This window comes from Anguilla rostrata, chromosome 1, assembly GCF_018555375.3.
Source record: "Anguilla rostrata isolate EN2019 chromosome 1, ASM1855537v3, whole genome shotgun sequence".
NCBI lineage: Eukaryota > Metazoa > Chordata > Actinopteri > Anguilliformes > Anguillidae > Anguilla > Anguilla rostrata.
The window spans coordinates 40,839,057-40,860,357 of NC_057933.1; the positions used below are offsets into that span (position 1 = coordinate 40,839,057).

Consider the following 21,301-nt stretch of genomic DNA (forward strand, 5'->3'; position numbering starts at 1 on the left):
AGCACACGTTATAATTCCAAGACGTTGATAGGCTATAACCAAAAGTAGGCTACTGCGCCGCATAACATACAAGTTTGATTTGAAGTTATTATGAAAATAAATTGGTTTGCCGCTGCATATTTTCAAACATGGCGGGTAATGGCGGAAAATAAATACAACACAAACGCTACGAGTACTCGACCAGAAATGTTCAGCGCTGCAAGCTCCACCCAAAAGGTTCCTGTACTTTCGGAAAGTACTACCCCCCGAGCAGGAACGTTTTGGGGGGTAAAACAAAGCCCCCAGAACTAAATTTAGACCCTAGTTCCTGCGGTGGAAACGCACTGAGTTCCTCAAAAGGTTCCTAGTTCCGGGGTATAGTTCCTGCGGTGGAAACGCGGCTATAGTGGAGGATCTAGATAAACCTGCTGTTCAATGACTCCTCAGGGCATCAGGTGTCCAATACAGTGTTCTAAATTTCCTGAATGATAAAATAAGATCAGACAAAGCAACCTTCAACCAATCTTATTTAGCCCATTCTCGACCAAACGAAACAAAAATGGATTGATTGTGTGCTTGGATTGATTGTGCGATGGATAGATTTACTGTGCCCTTGTCTCACTCCCTGATCTTTGACATAACAAGTCCCATAAAATAAACTCAAAACAAAGGTTATTTTATCCTGTTCCAGGAGACCGAGCTGGCAGTGATTTCCATACAGAGACACCATTTAACTGGAATGGCTCCCCAACCTGCCCTGCCCCTGTCGGTGACTCTGGTTATGGTCAAAAATATTTTCGCCAGGACAGGGAGGCCAATCAAAGCAAATGTAAATGCCAGGGGGGAAGGATTGTCAGAGAACTGACTGGACTGACTACATTGCAGAAGAAAACATTCAGACATATACTGATACAATCTTACATGCCGAGAGAGGAAGACATTCTCTTATCCTGTTTTACATGATATCTTTTATATTATGCTTTTTGAAACACCAAAAGTGCATTTAGAACATGCTCTCCTCTGTGATTAATTGAATTGCTTACCTTAATTGGGAATATCCAAAAAACCGGGATAGAGATCAACCAAAGCCCATGCATACTTCATCCTTTTTAAAAATAATTTCACAAACTATTAAACACACCATGTAATTTAACCCATAAACATGTTTAATGTACTTATAAAATCTTCTTTTTGCTTTTGCCTATTGGGGTGTCATGCTTGCCAAAATCATTTCTGCTTTCAGTGATATTTATTATTACTCTCCTTCTACTTCTTCAAAAATGGTTGTAATCTTTGTACTGATTTATCACTTTTCTTTGTAATTTGGCATAACTGTAGAGGGCCCTACCCTGCTTGTCTAGAACCTATAAACATGCAGGTTGGCCATTAGTTGCTGCTATTCTAGATGGTTTAAAATGCTAAATTGGACAGGCTGTAACCCTGTATCCTCCCACAAATAAAATTGCCTTACGGACCTATAATATGTAAATTTTATCACTATTTTCAAATACAGTTATAAACATATGTGTAAACTGTTTTGTGAGAGTGCTCACAAAATATATACTTACTTCTTTGTGTTTGGCCCTCTTAATTGCTGCTGGATTTTCTAATTGCTATATTTTCTTATTGTTTTTATATAAATCCAGTATTTATGTTGATGAATCACACCTCATTCATCAGACGATACAAAAACTGCTGTTCTTGCTGTCCTACAATTGGCTTGTTGTTTGCGACAATAGCCTGCTTCAAGGGGAAAAACCACGCAAAGCTTGGGAAACAGAACTGTGCATTGTGTACTGAAGCTCCATGAGTTATGGCACTGTCCCACTTCTGAAAAAGCCCAATCAGTAAAAGAAGTGGTGACTAAGTGCTGTGTTGCGCTTGTGTCAGGGCACCAGCTGTGTTTAGCATCCGACAGCTCTGAAGCCATCTTTTCCATAAGCTCTGGGCCTGTTCTGCGGGAGCGGTCGGTAATGTCATCGTTCTGCTATCTTCACTATCTGCCTCAGCTTCAGCTGGGGCTGTTTTGTCTCCCTGCATGTAGAAGGATGGCAGAGAATATGTGCATATATTTGTGTTTGTGTGTGTGTGAGTGTGTGTGTGTGCCTGCATGCCTGTGTGTTTGTGTGTGATTCTATTGGATGCCTCCTCTAACTTCTGTGCTGAATCATGGAAGCTTGAAACTGTTTTGTCTGTATTTCTAGTGTGGCTGCAGTGTACAGTATTTTGACTGGGTTGTATGTTTCTGGTGTGGAGTGTTCTGCTCGTTCTCTCTCTGTCAAAAAAGCGTCTTTAAGCGTGAGCAATACTGTCCAAGTCAAACTGCTATTCCATGCATAATTAAAAGCATCAGTAGGACTGATTTGTGTGCGCATTTGTATAATCTGTCCTTCCATTATTTGGTCTTAGCAAGCCTTCTTTCTTGAAGCAATGGCACTTAGTGTATTTTCAGTGTTCAGTTTCCAGTCATGTATTTAGTTGTTCTTTAGGGACTAGATTAAATCTCACCACTACTCTACACTGCTTTTCCTGGGTAGAGCTGAATTCTTGGAATAAATGTTCAGTAGAAGGAGGAAGCAATGTCATGTTTATCACTTCCTGAAGTCATGTCATATCACAATACCCAACCTTCACATCATGCATGCAATAACACACATGCCTTCTGCCACCCTCTCCTCAAGAATGGATGCTATAACATAGATCCGCCCACCACCTTCTTTCACTGCTGTTATGCCTAACTGTGTACTGGTTATGGTGTAAATAATGGTGAACACCTGCAACTAAATTGAATCCAGTCCCTGAACCTCCAAGCAGTTAGATAACCAGCACCTGAGAGTGATTCACAGTCTAGGATAATCCTGTTCATGTGTGCCTGTTGGTGGGCAGGGAGTAACTGTGCTGAAGAATGGTATTTTCCCTTTGATCCCATACCGCTGTGTATGTTGGTAGAGTGTGGCTAAAAGTGGGAGGGTGTGTTAGGGTGGTCTCTCCAAGGGCTATGCAGGGCAACAAGAAACCAGGCCTATGGTTTGGGCTATTATGGCAGGTGTATGGTGTAGTGTTATTAGGACAGGAGTATGGTTTTGGGTTATAAGGGCAGGAGTATGATTTGAGGTTATCAGGGCAGGGGTATGGTGTAGGTTTATTAGGGCGGGGTTATGGTTTGTTCTATTAGGGCAGGGGTATGGTCTAGGGTTATTAGGACAGGAGTATGGTTTAGGATTATAAGGGTAGGGTATGGTTTAGGGTTATAAGGGCAGGGGTATGGTTTAGGGTTATAAGGGTAGGGGTATGATTTGGGCTATTTGGGCAGGGGTATGGTGTAGGGATATTAGGGCAGGGATATGGTTTGGGTTATTCAGGCAGGGGTATGGTGTAGGGTTGTTAGGGCAAAAGTATTGTATAGGGCTATTAGATCAGGGCTATGGTTTGGGTTATTAGGGGTTAATATAAGGTAGTATGGCAGGGGTAGGGTGTGAAGTGTATGGTTCTGAGGTAGAGATGCACGACCTTCCCTGTGCTGTGGCATGTCAGACAGCAACTTACCATCCTAACTACAGCTACTCCCCTCTATTCATAGACCCTAAGCCCTATTGAACAAAACAGTCTGCCCTTTTATAAACATGCCTGTAATCTGCTTCTTCATTAGCTAATAAGCTTCTTTCAGGCTGCACCACAGCACTGTGACAGCTAGGATTAAATAAGATTTTTTTCTATTTAACTCATTGCTGTCTGATTCTCCCCAGGAGAACAGGAATTGAGCCACAACCTTTTAATTCTCCACATTCCATTTCAACATGCCCTTGGTTAAAGTTCTCACCAAACATGACCCCTGTGATCTCTGACCATGATAATTCACTGGGGAGAGAGGAAGAGAGGGAGAGGGAAGCCAGCTCGTCTTTATACCTCCTTAGTGGAAGGACAAACGGATCCCAGACAGTTCCATTCTGTTCACCAAGGCCAGTCTGCACACAATTCCCAATTGTAGAACAAGAACATGCTGAGAGAGCGTGTCCGAGAGACATTTTGTGCAAATGCTTTGTGCCTGGAGCATGTGCAGCAATGTCCTGTGACAACTCAGCCAGCCCCCTGAGCTCTCTGGATGTACGGAGTGAAGGTCAGATTCTGTGAGCACCATGTACACTTTTTTTCTGGGAAAGCTCATCTGATAACTGCATGTTGGAAAACTTACTTAAACATTCAAGCACAGTGTTAAAATCACTTTCCAACATTGGAATATGAAGGGATGTAGTAAAAAAAAATGACATAAAATGGCCTACAGTAAAAAAGACTAGACATAATAACATAAATTAAATAATTTGGGGGAGTAAAAAATAAATTAATTAATAAAATGTGGTTTAGTGTCTTAGCAGTCCAAATATCTTAGCCAAAACACTCAGTAATTTAGAGACCTAAACAAAAGAATCAAGATCTGTTGTTTTAACACAGGTCATAGAAAGCATAAAATAAATCCTTCATTGTTTTTTTAGAGTTTAATCAGTAATTCAGAGGTTTGATACCTTAAAATGATGTCAGTAAAATCTTTAAATCAATTCTAAAAGTCTGACTGCTGGATTTTGTGCTAGCTATATTGTCCATATTGAAAAGAGAACCTCATACACTGGTACTGTCACCACAGCAGATGATAGATTAATTCATTTAAAACTGTGGGCTTGCAGATATAGTGACATTGTCCCAAGCCTTGCTCTGTCCCCAGCTCACCTCCTCTGACTTCCAATCAGGAAGAATACGGTAGAATGAGTCAGCGAGCAGCAGCAGAAAAACAAAGGATATTTGTTATTAATGAGGCAGCACGGCTGCGGAATGCTAATAGAGCAGCACTCTCGCATGGAGTCTGGAAGCCTTCTGCGCACTCGTAGCTCCTCCCCTCTGAGCAGCTCGGGACTGGGGCAGCTGCACTCAGCTGTAACTCAGAGGTGACAGAAGGGCTGACCCAAATTGGAGGAACATCCGGGATGGGGGAAGGGGATTGTGAGATAAGGTGTGTATCCCAGCAGTTGACAAGGGAGGAGCTGGATGGGCAGTCTATGGTCACGTTGGAGGCTGATAAAGCGTGAAGACTGCAGGTGCATATTTCAGAACATGGTTTTCAGCTGTGAATGAAGAGGAAGGGGATGGTAAACAGAAGGATTGACTTGAGAACTGGCTCATCAGCATTTATCACAGTCCTGAAGACCACAGGTCCTTATAGAGAAATCATGTAATATTCCAGGAGACTCACAATGTATAAGAGACAGTAATCAAGGGAGTGAACAGAATGAGAAGGAAAGAAGGAAGAGTGTCTGTGACAGGGAGTGAGCAGGGAGGGGTGAGAGACAAAGATGGTTTGTGATAAAATACAAAAAAAAGAACATGCAGTGTGAGTTCTGCCTCAGGAGCCAGATTCAAATATATAAATACATTAAAAATCAGTGGTTCTTTGTTTGAGCTGAAACCTCTGAGTCCATGGCTACAGATGGGCCTGTGAACAGTGTTGTTTACAGCAGTTCCCTTGTTTAATACTTGAGGGAATTCATTATAACTACAGAAATTGACACATTCAATAATAGTCCCAGATTAATGAGTACAACTGGCTTTGTCCAACTCTCTGAGCAAGATGTTTGAGCACAACAATTTTAATTTCTGTCTGCTACTTTACACCAGGCTGGCCAGTGGAGGATGGGCTCCCCCTCAATTGCCGAGTTCCTCTCGAGATTTCTTCCCATTGGGGAGTTTTTTTCTATTTGGGGGTTCAGGCCTGGTGTTTGCACTGTTAGCTCTTTTTGATCTGTCTCTTGCTGTGCTACTCTGTAAAGCGTCTTTGTGACAGTTCTCTGTAAAAAGTGATATACAAATAAAATTTAATTGAACAGTGATTTTTAACACTATATGTTCCAAACACATTACTTGTTTTTTCCTTTCCATGTAACACTTTCACAACACTTTGTAAAAATTTAAAAATATTACTTACATTAATTTGTTTTTCAAGTAATATAAGCACATTGTATGTAGAAGACCTCAAGTCCCCTGGCTCCTGCAACGGTCAGTACCCTTGACTGATACATCCATAGCCAACTGGTTGATGGGAATGTAGCAATTAAACAAAAAAGCACATGGAGTGAATTAATGGATTAGTGACCAGTCACCTTGTTGGATACTGTACCTTCATTGATTAATTTGGGCAAATAAAGAGAGGTTAATAATCATTTGATTGGTCCATGAGTTACTGTATATGAGGCCAGCAGGAATTTTCACATGCTGGGACAGCTTATGCATACATAATATTAACCCTTTAGTGCATTTCACATAGTTCCACAACCTTGCAGAAACTGTGCTTCTCTGATGCTCACTGCACCGGTGTGTGACACTATGTATAGAAAGTAACAGAGATGATACTCCAAAAGCATAAACCACAGCATTCTGTTGCTGCATTATTCATGGTGATGTTCTTGCAGTATTCTGCTTTCCATTAGTTTTGCTGAATAAAACAGAACTCTGAGGCAACTGTCGCAGGTTTGACTGGTTCAGCCAGCTAACCTGTGACCTGAAAGGCTTAAAAGGCAGTCAGGCAATTCTCCTCTGAGACCTGAGAGAGCGAACCTCACAGCTGGGCTCTGCTGCTCTCTGATTTGTCGTTTAGACATTGCTTGTTGTCCATCCCACATGGCGCTCTGATTGGCTGTCCTTATTAAGTGTTGCACCCACACCAGTGGGTTGAGGGTGCGACAGTTAATAAGCACCCGTCTTGTGGTTTCCCGTAATTAGTCCTCATAATTGTATTATTTATCTTGTTTTGTACGTGTCTGTTAATTAGGTTATTGTTATCACCTGTCTTGCTGTGTATTTAAGTTGCTTTTTCATCATCAGTCTCTGGTTGGTCATTGTGTTTTCTCTAATACTGTTTGCCAGTCACTTGTATTGTACTTTAGTTCACAAGTCTTATGTGTTTTTTTCCTGTATGCTCTTTAGTTTATCATTTTCATGTTTGTCGCATGCCATTCCTGTTTGTTGTTTTGTTGACGCTTTCTACCAGTAAAGTCTGAGTTGCCTGCATTTTTTACGGTGCATTTGGGTCCATCTGCCTTAGACTCTCATTGTGGCAGCTTTCATCAGGATGCCTTGTTCTTGCCTTCATTCCACGATCCTAGGGGGCATGGTGATCAGTTGTGCAACCTCTGTGTCTCACCCCCTCTCTCTGTGGGCTGGTGTGTGACCCCCGTTCTCTCCCCCTGCTCCCTGGGCAGATGACAGCGCATCCGCGGCCAGCAGCATGGAGGTGGTGGACCGGATTGCGTCTCTGGAGCAGCGAGTGCAGATGCAGGAGGACGAGATCCAGCTGCTGAAGTCTGCACTGGCTGACGTGGTGCGGAGGCTGAATGTCTCAGAGGAGCAGCAGGCACTGGGCACCAGGAGGGGACCAACCAAAGGTAGCCCTCACCCCACCTCCCATAATAATAATAACAATAATAATTACTAGTATAACTATTAGTAGTAGTGCTAGCAGTAATAATAAGAAAAAGAATAATAATCATTAAAAACAATTTGTTTTCTTTTTTTCCATTTGCATCTTGGAATGTTTTAGAAAGAACAGACAGGAAATGCACCATCTATAATTTGAATGAAAAGTGTGATTATATAAGAATTAAAATAGTAAAATCATGATATAAAAAAAATCAAAATCAACTGGCCAACTAAAACAACTGTAATTGAATAAATTACAACTATATGGAGGTAACTGTCAACAAAAAAATGTTTTAGAGGGGATTCAGATTTTAGAGAGGGAAGTCAACCTTACCTGCTCTGATCACTTCAGAAAGACAGAACACTACGCAACTTGACAAAGACGACGTGATCTCCTTAAGTTTTTAGCTTGGGCTCATGGTCAGTCAGAGGGCACTGCAGTGTCAACCTCTTCAGCTGCTAGGAATTTCACAGTGATACTACACAAACTGTCCTACTCAGAACAGCAAAACAGTATCTCTGGCATGCAGATTCTTCCTGTACAATATCCAGAGAATCTGTCCCTTCCTTACTACCTACACAGTCCAGGTGTTGGCCATTGCTATTTCTGGACTACTGTAGCTCCCTACTTGCTTGTCTCCCTGTCTCTGCCATTAGGTCTTTGCAGCTCATCCAGAATGTTGCTGCTTGTCTGATCCACCAGCTTCCTTGGTCCAGCTATGCCGCTCATTTCCCTACACCAGCTATCGATATTAGCTTTCATGAAATAAAGCTTAGTGCTAGCCTATGGTTCACCTGAAAGGACTGACTGCTGCTTTATAGCATCAAAAGATCATTGGACCATAAGCTCTGCATGCTTCTCTTTCCCCCATGCATGCCTGCATAAACTTTCACATATGGAAATATTTCATGAAATGAATACAGCATGTATGGTGTGTGTATTAAATATAAAATTATATATATTTAAAAGTATTGTCTTATTTAACCATAAAGCTATATGTTAAGGAGTCACAATAGACTGCTGCTACTGTTAGGCAGCTATCGTGAAGTGAGCTGGGCTTGATGTCTAAAATTGTATAGACCTATATAGTAACTACATCAGCATTTTGTAATCAGTGACAACATAACAATGCATTGTAATTTGTTGGTTCCACTACGACTTTCCTACAAAGGATAAAGATTGAAAATGTGTGTCTACAATCAAGCATAGCATGCATTCAATTAAGTATAGTTTTCTCTCATAAATTTTTCAATATGTTGCTGTCATATAACACATTTCTATGTCACCACTAAATATATTATTGCAGTACAGTAACTACAGCATTGGGTTAGATTTATGACCCATTAATCAACGCAACACTAGCCTACGGGAGTCTAGCAGTTGTCATTAGCAAATCATTTAAATAAGACTGCTTTAATGTACTACAGCCTAATAAAAGCCTGTAATTTGATTAAATGAAAAATGTCTCTCAATTATCTAAAGTCATGGCGATAACAGTTCTTTCTTGCACTCAAAATCATTTGATGTGTTAGCGCTGGTGTAAGGATGCCTCACACCGCACATAGATGCTGAAGTCTGGCCCTGGTTTTTGTTTTTGCTCTTTCTGCTAATCCTCTCTGTCAGCTTAGCTGCTGCTATGAATCTCCAGGCTGCAGTGACATGTGTGTGTATTTTTGTGTAAGGGGCCATGCCATCATTACATACAGGGTCCAAACAGCATCAAACACACAACAGGTACCCCCGCACCACCTCCTCAGTGCCCCCACAGTTGGACCTCCCTTCTGCCAGTACAGCTGTGCACACAGTCAAGATTGAAACCTAGCAAAGCAAACAGTGAAAATCAAATCAAATTCCACAGTGATAAATATTTAATACCCATTTCTCATGGGAAAGGGAAATGAAGATATTTTTTTCTCCTTGCAGGTGAGCTAATAAGCAGGCTGCAGGTGCAGAGGCAGTGCATTTTGATGTATTACATTTTAAAAGAACACAGAGGGACTAATTACCAGGGATGTTGTGATGCAGGATGTGTAGTTTTCTTCTGTAGTTATAGGAACATAGAGCAGTGAATCCATTATTGCATTGACTGAGGCTTGGGTATATTAGGCCATGTGACCACCCGTCCTGAATACGGAGTATGTATAATGTAGGGTGGTTGACAGAAGTGTGCCCCTTATCAGACCCCCAAAGGAGAACAAAATGTGTTTACAGTGCTGACAGGGAGTCAGTAAGGTTTGATAAAGAGACAATGCTATTGTCACAATAGCACTGTTGCAATCATTATGCTGCCTCAGTGGAATGCTCCCAAACCTACTGAGCATTATGCAACCTTGGGTTTTCCATATACAGTGTAATTATGTTTGGTGTTGTTGAAAAGCCGATGTCATGGGGAACAAGTTGGTGCCATAGATGCTGTGGTACAGTGGGTGCTGAATAAAAATCTTGGAACACCATTCAAAAGGGAAGAGTAGGTAATGCACATTACCTCTGAGTCAGCAGTCAACTATGCTACAAATGGTTAATGTGGTTTGATAGGCTTACAGAGAAGGCAAGCAGTGGTTGTTACTGCAATTTTGTCGTGATTGCGTCTTTCTTTGATTTTGGGTTTTGCTTTTATCATCAGATCTATAAGGGGAAAAGTAAGATGGTTTGCGAAGACTCATCAATACGACCTCCTGTGTGCCATTCGCATGAAGCCATTTCATTACTCACATTTTGATTTGATTATTTCACAGGAATAAGAACAATGCTTAAAAGAACAAATACAGTATAGTCGCAGGCCCAGCTCAGACAATCTGATTTTCAGTGGGTACCTGCCTGCAGAGTGAGGAAAGGGGAAAAAGTGAGTTTAGTGACAGGGAGGTTAAAGAGGAAAAGGAAAGAGAAATGGCAACAAAATTATGATAAAAAAAGAAGACAAGAGTGAAGAAGAGTACATTTGAGAAAAAACATCAATATAGATAAGAAGATGAAGAGGAAGAAAAAATGTATGTATATACATACACTATATTCATATACATCTATGTAACAAGGATTGATAGGTTGAAACTAGTGGTTACATGTTTGGTTGGACAGGTGTGAGTATTTTAACAGATGTTAAAAAGTATTTATAGATGTGGATGTTCTAATGGATATCCCTGGGAGGGAGTTCCAAATAGGGATGTTCTGACTGAAGAGTGATTTTTTGCCATTCAATTTTGGTTATCGACCTAGTGAGTCGTGACTGTTTGTCAGATAAGTGCATTGGTGGGATAGCACAGATGGTTTCAGGCAGGAGATTGTGTTGGATTTGAAAGTAGTTTCATAGCTGATAAGGTGCAATAGTTGTCTGAGGGAAACAGAGAGTTTGAATTCTGCAATAAAAGCAATAACAGCTATATGCAATGGTGAAATTTTGCAGTGCACCATTGTATACTGGTGTTACTAAACATAGTGTATAATAAATTGCATTCACTTTAACTTGCCATTTCTCTTTGACTCTAAACCACTTCATACCTAGTGGTTTAAGGGACCTAACATACACACAAGCAATGTGTCTACCAAGCAATCCGTATAGAGCCACAGTACTGGTGCAAAGAGGCTATAGTTCCTCATCCACTGTGTCCTTCTAGGTATAACTGTTAGTACAGAGGAAAGGAGAAGACATTATTTTGGTGTCAGATAAACGAGACATTAATTGAATCCAGTTCCAGTAGCACCGGGAAAGACCACACATGTTCCTTCACCACTCAGACACTTCCGCTGTTTGGTGTGCCTGAGGGGGTGCTTCACGATAGAAACTGGAGATGGTGGAAGGGCTGAGGAGGCGAAGCCCAGGAGGTCATTGGAAATCGGCTTTACTGTCCAGGCTGAAGGCAAAAATGATTGAATAATCATTCATTGTAACAGGATTTGAAACATTTGAAATCCACTTAAATCACAAACTTTGACAAGCCAGACAAGTGCTTTATCAATGGTTAAAACTTTTCCATTTGATTCACTAAACTTGCCTTTGGAAAGTCAATGCTTTGTCCCTGAAACACTATGATTGGTGCACTGTCTGGCACTTTCACAGCACAATTTATTTGTGTATCAGTCTTGTCTCAACATTGGCCAATGTCATCTTTGCTTATATAACAGTCAGGCAGATCTTGGCTGTAGCTATTTCTATATATGATACTCAATGCAATGTATACAGCAACAAAGAAATGCAAAAACTTGTCTAACAAATTAAACAGATTTTCACAGTGACCTCTGAGGGACAAATTTCACAAAGGAATATTGTATATCAAAATGCCATTGGAGAAGTTTTATTTTATGCGATGAAAAACATGTTTTCAACATACAAAAATGTCAAGTTACTCACACATACAAAGCACTGTTTATAAGTCATTCATTCAAATCTAGGCCTGCCATTAAAAGTATTGATATCAAAATTGCGGCAAGTTACATGCAACACTATTGGTTATCTTAGCTCAGACGAATTAAACATGCTGTATTCCAAAGCAATGCTACCCAATGTGTCCTAAATTGTTTCAAGTGGACGTGTGAAGTTGTTTGTGAATTCTGTCTTTTAAAATTGGGTCAGACGGTACAGAAATGAATGTTTCTAAGGGCTGAAAAGTGCCAAACTCTCTGTCCCCTATAGGTATGGGGCATGCCGCCCCGCCAAGGTGTAACTTGGCAGGATGGTACACCGGACATCCCAATCTTATTTTCCATTAGTTTCAATTGGCTGAACCAATGATTTGCCTTCATAACAGAGGCATGTGCAGTACAGTATTGCTTCTGCGGCTGCACTTCTTGGGTTGACTGAATCAAGTTTGCTTTCTCGGCTGGTCTTGTATTTGTGACCCAAACTTCCTAAGAGGAAACAGTTGCTGCTGCTGTGGAGGCTTTCTTTCTGCTCATGTGTGTCACCATTCAGGTCACTCTGAACCAAGTAGCCTGGATGCTGTCTTATTGATCAGGTTCCAGCTTAATGTTCAATCAGTTAGGGGTGCTGCTCTATAATTCTTACAGAATTACATTGAGGTGTGATTGCACAGCTACTTGTTAAACCAGAGAACCCTGGTGGCACTTACGTATACCACTGGAACATACAATATGAAATTGATTTAAGTCTGCTTATTTCATATGAAACCATGCTGGATAATATATTAGCAGATGTAGATACCAAGCATGACTGCCCAAATGGACACTCACATTGTGCTTATAATAGTAAGATAGTATACATGTAGGAGTGTGCAAGAGCATAAGATCTATGTGTAGTACTGAATACTGTACAGTATGTGCTTTTTCAACAACCTCAGCTTACAAAACAATTGTATTTTTCATTTTAGTTGTCTTTCTATTGACATTGAATTAAAACCTCATGCTCCCCAGATAGGCCGAAAGGTGCAACCTTCATCAATGGTGCACCCTTATCCAAGCAAGATCACTTAAAGCGACCTATTGGAAAGGCTTCATTCTCATGCTTCCTTGGTATCTCTCTCCTACAGCCAGACCCATGATGCCAACCTTGCCCCTGAGGTCCACGGTCAACAATGGCACAGTCTTACCAAAGAAAAGTGGGACACTGCCCTCCCCTTCCAGCACCAGGAAGGACAACACAACACCAGCAACCAAGAGGTAAGGGCAAGAGAGTAACTACACAGGAAGAGTAAATGACAAATTGTAATATGAGACTAAGTCACAACCTGAGGGGGAATCACTCAGTAAGAGTAACGTTAGGCCGATGTGCTATATGATAAATGTCATATCAAGTTTCATGTCGATGGGTTTTGTTTGTTTATGAAGGCATATTATAGTTAGGCAAACTATAGAGCTTAAAGGGGTATTTCACTTTGGTAACATCTTAAGCTCTTTAGTTTCCTTACCTATAGTGTCTTCATGAATGAGGCAGTCATTTTCTGTTTGTCCAACCAAATCTTGAACCAGTTGACTTCCATTCATTCTACGAAACAACCTGGAAAGCGTAGCCTACTTCTTGCGCATATGGTCCATCTACTAATACTTTATATATTATATATCATATATGTTTATATTAGCTCAATAGTAATTCACTTGGTAAACCAACAGACACAAACTAGTTAGCCAGCCAGCCAGTGAGCCAGGGGAATGTCTAGACATTGGCAAAGACCGGGGGCTTAGCCCAGAACATAATGCTAAAGTTCACATCCACGTTAAAATTCTATAATGTAAATAACATAGCATTCTCGGTGTTATAGCCTATTATGACAAAGCACTGACAAAAACATGAATGCAAACCATAAAGTAACATCCTTGAGTTTTCTCCTTATTTTCCTTTTTATGCATACTTTCCTTGTTGAATTTTACGACATTCTTTTTAGAAATAAACAGAATTCACTTGTTCAGGGTCATTTTTTTCCAGTTTGCATCAAAAGCCACCACCCACCACTGATACACACATCATAAATATTTTAATCATTAAATAATTATTATTTAAATCATCAACATCAAGCTAGCTGGCTCTGGTTAGATGCGATGGCTAATTTAACATTAAAGTTACATTTTGAGGCAGGAACAGTGTTTACTTCAGCTAACGTTAGCTAGCTGCAAACCTCGTTGGGCAATGTTACATATGCTAGCTAAGTTAACTAACACATTAAAACCAAACATTAATTATAGAGTCAGCCATCATACACATTACAATTCTAACATCGGTCAGACCATTAGTCCACCTTAGATTTCTAATTTGTTACAACACTACCAAGCAGTGATGTTGGGAAGTGATGTTTACGTGCATAGCTACAAATGCATCTGCTTCTTGGGTGATTGATCTTGCTGGAGTATGTTGCGGTGGCAAGATAAGCTAGCTCGGCAGCTAGCTACGAGAAATGGCTTGATTGGCCACAGCTCGTTTCATCATTTCAAACATAGAAAACAGATATCGACATGCGCAATTTATTTGTTGTCTATCTAACGTTACATCTTGTAATGTTAAGGTTACCTTTTTCCAACATCTCCATCCATATGTTTTAATCTGTGTGTGTGTGTGGTTGAGAAAGACAGAGATTGCTTGGGCAATATTGTTTATATACAGTCATGCCAATAAAGCATTATTGAATTTAATTAAGAGTGAGATAAGGGGGCGGGGTGGATTAATAACATGTAACATTATATTTCATGTTCTCAATGTTCATAATTCATTGCACAATTATAATTCGGCATGAAAAAGATACCCAGGGCTATAACCCAGTAGCCAGGGCCTAGGGACACCGCTGAAGCCAGCTAGCAGTAAGATGTAATGTTGGCTAGCTAGCCAACTCAGGATACTAAGTTTTTATCTAGCTAAATGATGTGAAGCTAGTAGCTACCTACTGGCGGCCATGTTTCATTAGCCCGCGCGGTCCATTGGATCCTTCTCGCAAGCCAGTCTTACCTCAGCCAGTATAGAAAAATAATGCACACATCCAAGCCAATTGAGTTTTCCGATAAGCCATTTTTGCTTTGTGGGCACATGACATTTGTGAGTTGAGAATAAAATTCTGACACATGATTATGTTTATTGACACTATGGAGCTTCACAGTTTGTAGTCCTAAAACATGGAAGTGAGTTAGCATTTATTTGTCAGAGGTGGTCCAGCACTAGCTTTTGGTTGCTAAGAGGACGTGTATCAACCACCCCATATAAATGAATGGAACTTGACTTAAATTTAGCAAATATTTTTTACAGTCTCTGCCTCTGACTTATTTGCCGGCACATAAAAAAGCCGCGAAAGTACTGATAAAATAACCACTGGAGGATAACAAGGACATTTTTTCCTACGTAACTACGTACAGGTTGTTACCGATATATCGCCTATTTCGTGTATAGTTGCAAATCTGTTTACGTTTTCTTGTCTGTCGAACGAAGGTGGTCGCTAATAGGTGCTCTCGCTCTAGCATTAGCGATAGACGCACATCAACCGATTAACGGTTACGTTTATTATTTCTTAGCCATCTCAGGTGGCCCACCTGTTGCTAGGCAGAATTCGTAGGGGCAGACATGTTTCTGCCCCTCCGCCCAACATAATTTGTGGGAGGTTTTCCCTGCTTACCCAGATCACGCTCACGTTGTTCTCCAAGCAACGATGTGGCTCAGTGCTCCGCTGCCCCACAGCAGAGAGATAGGACAGGGAGCGCAGTCCGCAGCGCGAGCACACACATACACACAAAGGAAATTACTCCAAAATAGCACTATAAGGATTGTGAGTCAAGTGTATTATTTTTATACACTCCAATTTCACCACTGAATCACTATTTTGTATTAAATATAAAATACATTATGTCACAACGTTCAGATGTTACGATAATCTTGCACCACAGTGCCACCTTTGGTGGGGCACTGCCCCACATGCCCCTAATGTAAAAATGCCCCTGATTATTATCATATATGTTACAGGAAAAATTAATAAGGCAGTACCTTCATGAATACAGTAAATAAGAGCAATGATGAAGAAAAATCTGATTGTCTAACCTCTACACTGTACATGCATTCCTACTGCACAATGCAATTAAGGCAGTGGTCCTCGAACTGAAAGGCTCCTGGGCTTAGGCAATTATTTAGACAGTATTGTGGAGAGTTTATTTCTGATGCAAAGTGGAATATTTGCAGGACTACTGCAGACATACACATTAAATCCTATGTAATATTGACCTTTCCTGATCTGTCACATTCACCTCAAGTAGATGTCCAGAGGCCAGTGTAGGAAATTAATGAGTGGAGGAAAATTGGGAGGGAGGAAATGATCACTTGCATGGCAATAAGCACAATTAGATTTCCCATCACACAGTAATGAGATGTCTGAATTTATAGAACCTGAAAATCCCCGATTACATTTCCTCTGTAGCCTCCATTAATTAACCCATAGTGATTAATCACTGAGTAAATGAGATTAATATTGACCAGGTTGCTGCTCACAGCATGGATTTCATAGTAAAATTAATTAATCAGACTTTGATGACTGCTTATAAAGAATATGCCGTCCCTTTAACTAATAACCCAGTATTCCCCACAGATAATGAAAGGCATTTATCTGGTGCGTCCTGTGACACAATCATTTATAGTTGTTTGCGATAGTTGTGTGTGGCAAGCACGCCTGCCACAGGCCACCGAAGTGGCTTTCTTTGGGGCCCTCCAGCACAGAGACACAGGGAGATGATGTTAAAACAGTCCACATTTATTCCACGAGGGTTTGGCAAGATGGTAACGCCAAATGAGCAGATGTTATCCCTATCATGACAGAAGCTGCCTGGTGTGGGTGGGGATGGCAGATTTAACCTGTGCGCAGTGATTACCTCACTACGCACAGGTGCAGCCACTCCTGTTCCTGGGTCCAATTAGCCTGGCCAATTATCTAATTCTTCACCCATTATCCAATTGGCCAGGTCTAATTAGCTTGACCCAGGGCAGGTGTGGCTGCTTAAACCAGCCATCCCCACACCACATACCCCCAACGCCAAACTGAGGCCAGGGAGAATCACTGGCCGAAGCCTACCCCTCCCCCCACCCCTGCACTCCCAACAAAGCAAAAGACAAATAAAAATAAAAACTCTAAACACGCAAAAAAAAAAAAAGTCAGGGTGGGTGGCCCCGGAACAGTCCAGTACATGCTGTGCCCCTCCTTCTGACGACAAGGCAGCCCTTCTTCCTCCTCCCTCCCGGAGCACGGGAAGTCCTGGGCTGCTCTGCCGGCTGGTGGGGGCGTCACCGGCTTGGGCTGTTCCAGGGGCTGTGGTGGGGTGGCTGGGCTGGTGGGCTGGTGGGCTGGCCTTCTTGTGGCGCTGGGGACCAGGAACCCTCGTGGCTGTGGTGGCCGCCAGTCGGCTCTGCTGGCAGGCGGCTGCAGGCTTATCCCTCATGGGCTCCGGGCAAACCAACCAGGCCAAAACAAAGAACTAAAAACAACCAAAACGGACGAGAAAGGAAGCAAAACGGCGCGGCCACCGCTCGTGCGCCGCCCGTGGCTGACCCGCCTTCCCGGCCAAGTCCAGCTCACGGCGCGACCACCTCTCGTGCACCGCCCGTCGCTGACCTGCCTTCTCGGCCAGGTGCAGCTCCTCAGCGTCCCAGCTGAGGATTGCCTCCTTCCCCTCCCTGGTCATCTTCAGCTCCCCATTTTTGGCCCGGAGGATCCGCCCGAAGCCCTGTCGGGAACACCTCAGCCGCCCCTCCTCCAGTGTGCTTCCTGGCTGGCCCTCCTGTGCCTCTTTGCTGTGCCGGAGGAGCCCCACGTTGGGCGCCACTGTGGCAAACACGCCTGCCACAGGCCACCGAAGTGGCTTTCTTTGGGGCCCTCCAGCACAGAGACACAGGGAGATGATGTTAAAACAGTCCACATTTATTCCACGAGGGTTTGGCAAGATGGTAACGCCAAATGAGCAGATGTTATCCCTATCATGACAGAAGCTGCCTGGTGTGGGTGGGGATGGCAGATTTAACCTGTGCGCAGTGATTACCTCACTACGCACAGGTGCAGCCACTCCTGTTCCTGGGTCCAATTAGCCTGGCCAATTATCTAATTCTTCACCAATTATCCAATTGGCCAGGTCTAATTAGCTTGACCCAGGGCAGGTGTGGCTGCTTAAACCAGCCATCCCCACACCACATTGTGGTTGCACAGTTATTCACTCACGCAATCCACCTCATCTTGGTCTGCTTGATCAAAGTATTTCAGATTTGGGTTTAATTCTATATGATCCTAGTACGAAGACATGGCTGTTGGTGCTCATGAGTTATCAATAAGTCCCTCATCATACATCACTGATGACCATAAGGAGGGCCCCCTCATTGTTTTTCAGTCAGGGTGGTAGTACACTCAGGGTGTATGTTTCAGTAAGTGGCTGGTAGTAGCTCCTGGGAACACGTGTGGGATCAGTGTGTTCTGTACTTAAAATTTAGAAGTCATCAATCTCCCAGCATCCTTCCTGTCACAAACACAATTGCATAGTCTTTAATTTACTGTGTTACCCCATAGGTATATTCATATCACTGGAAAATGCTTAATCTTTTTGAAGGCTTTCTAGTTGAGGAGCCTTTTTCAAGCTTAAGCATAGATGCCAGTGATGCCGGTTTCCATGGTTGTTGCCTTAAGCACTGTTAAATTTTTCATCCAGTATCATTATGGGATGTGGAAGGTCCTTTGGTTCTTAATGGTTTTCAGCAGATAAATCCATGCTGTGACAGTGGGCCATGGGGGAGTGGCACTGTCCCCACTGTTTCTAAAATTATTTTAAAAAATAAAAAAGACTATGAATAATAAATGCATCTTTTCTACTTTTGGGGATTTATATCAAAGTCAAAATGGATCGAAGAAAATCGTTGATTGCCTTTTAAATAGACTGTGAAACATGGCATTGCATGGTACAGCCCTGAAAGGACCAAACTGCCAGATGATGGCCTGCACCATATGCCATAGACGTGATCTGGGCAGGCGCATGGTGAATGGTACAAATAGCAGACTGGTATGTCCTGAAAATTCCAATGAGCTGCCAAAACTGTTCTTTGCCATGCGATATTGATTGACACACCCTCAGCAGTGGCTCTCCTCCCATTTTGACACACAGCAAGATCTTATGAAAGAGGATAAGCAGGCCCAAGGTGCAGTTTGACTGATCATCCAAAAACCATGGAGCCGGAGGATATAAAAGGAAAAATAGATAAATATAATAGATGTGTTTTTCTTTATATAAAAGGAAAACACATCTATCCAATGAAAAAAGGTACATAAATCATTACATAGACCCAAAAAGATGTTGGTTAAAGTGATGGACACTGAGGGCAGGACTTAAACGGTGGATGTTTAGCTCTGTCAACAGTATTCTTCACTAAAATTGCAAGAGGGGATTATAAATATCCAAAGCAAAATGAAACAAATAGCAAATTCAGGTGATTGGAACAAAATCCCTGGGAGGATGTTTACTTTCTGAACCTGGATTTTCCCAATATTTTTATTTGCTTAAAGTTGTTTGGTTTTGGCAATAATTCCATCACCATCATATAAATGTTTTATGCAGACAGTCCTGTCCTCCACCTCATGTGCCTTGTCGACAGCCAGATAAACTCATCCCCAATAACTACACCAACAAAGGTGTTCCACGTAAACTTTCTTTAATGTAGTCACCAGTAATAGGGTACAACTGAAAGGAAAATGAAATAAGCATGAGAGGTCTAATATCCCATAATTAACAGTAGTCATTTGTGCAGAAACTATATCCATACGACCACTGAAAAATAAGTATAGGATACAATATTCCACCATAAACTGTAAAACTTACTGTAAATATTTACAGAGAGAGATATCAATAAATGAGCTGTAACTTATGCATTGCTTATAAATACTTTTAACCCAAAGGACAAAGCAGTACACACAGACTAATAATTTACCTCCTTTAGTAGCCTAGCCAAGCTAAAATGATTTATCTTAATCTGTAAAAAATCATTAAATACAGACATAAGTGGTGATATGAGCAATGAAACAACTTACTGACCTATAACCAACAATGCTTTCAAATGCCAAGACAAAACAGAGAAAAGATGACAGTCAACCTTGGTTAGAGTGTATCGATCTTGGAAATGAATGATTAGGTTTTTGTCACGATGATCGGTTTAACCAGTGGCGTGCAGTGTGTGAACCTACATTGGTGTAGTCATATCCAAGCCTTCATAATATTTTTAAATTTCAATTTAACAATAAAAGTATAAAGAAAAGTCCTACATAGGATGCTAAAGGACACAGGAAATATAATGTCAAAGCAAAATACAAAAACCTTTCTAAATCGGCAGCATACAGACATAAAGACATCCAGACATCCCATTTGGGACTTCTACTTAATTTATGATTTCAAAAGGTGTCTGACGACAAGGTTGCCTGCAAGTCCTAGTTTATTTTTAATTGATTTAGAAATGCTTTACATTCTAATCAAGAGCACTGATAAACTGGAATTGTCCATTTTTGGGCAGCAAATTATTATCAGTCAACTTGCCAATGATACAGCGCTTAACCTCAAAAATAAATCTCAGATACATTAGCAATACATACCATTGATTTATTTTGAAAAGCGTCAGGGTTGCATCTTATATTAAGCAACGTGAACTCATGTTTATATATCCTTATAATGAAGACAATTGTATGGGATCCCAGTAAATGTCACATATCTTGGAATTTTAAGTTAGCAAAAACGGCAAAGAAAGATCTACAACAAGATGTCTCCATTATGGGGGAGTGTACCAGACCAAAATAGAATGCACATCTAGATGCATCTATCCAGCCTTTTCTGTAGACCTCTCTCCTAGCACTTTAAAAGAAATCAATCAGAATTGAATTTCAACTTAATGTGGAGAAACAAAACCCACTATGCAAAAAGCAATCACATTTTCCAGAGGATTGTGTTAAAGGGGAATGCCTCCTTATTAAAATGAGCTCTCATCCAGCTCTCTACCTGTAGTGAGTGCAGAGGTGTAGCTTGGAACTACTGCCCATGCTCTAGGGCACTTACTGTCTAAGGGCGGGTGTCAGACAATGGCAGTCACAGGTTTCCACTTATAATGAATACAAACGGAGGGGCTGGGCATCACTAGTTAGCCTAGAAGCAGTTCTTCTGACTAGCAAGCTAGCCAATAAAGAAATGAAATCTAGGTTTATGCTGTTCAGTTCACTTTCATGAATAAGTTCTACTGGAAAGAAAATGGCGCTTTGCTGTAGTGTGGCCAGTTGCAAAGGTTTAATGTCGGTGAAGGAAGGAATTCATTTTATTGGCTACCGCAAGATGAGAGTGAGTTAAAACACAGATTGACTGCAGAGGCACAAGCTAGTCATGGCGGGCCCCTGTGCCAGAGTATTTTTGTGGTTGCCCTATCACCCAGAGATGCATGTA

The 21,301-nt window shown here is 41.5% G+C and overlaps 1 protein-coding gene across 7 annotated transcripts in view; it reads left to right on the forward strand.

Annotated features, from left to right (window-relative positions):
* The window catches only part of eml1 (EMAP like 1), a 94,136-nt gene that overhangs the window by 31,443 nt on the left and 41,392 nt on the right, over positions 1 to 21,301 (forward strand). For 6 of the 7 annotated variants that reach the window (XM_064337195.1, XM_064337149.1, XM_064337160.1 and 3 more), the window contains exons 2-3: positions 7,224 to 7,406; positions 12,922 to 13,051. In XM_064337195.1, coding sequence (XP_064193265.1) covers positions 7,224 to 7,406; positions 12,922 to 13,051 — 313 coding nt within the window. Of the gene's footprint in view, positions 1 to 5,043; positions 5,067 to 7,223; positions 7,407 to 12,921; positions 13,052 to 21,301 lie in introns of those variants that run through there. The other variant, XM_064337201.1, reaches the window with a different exon arrangement.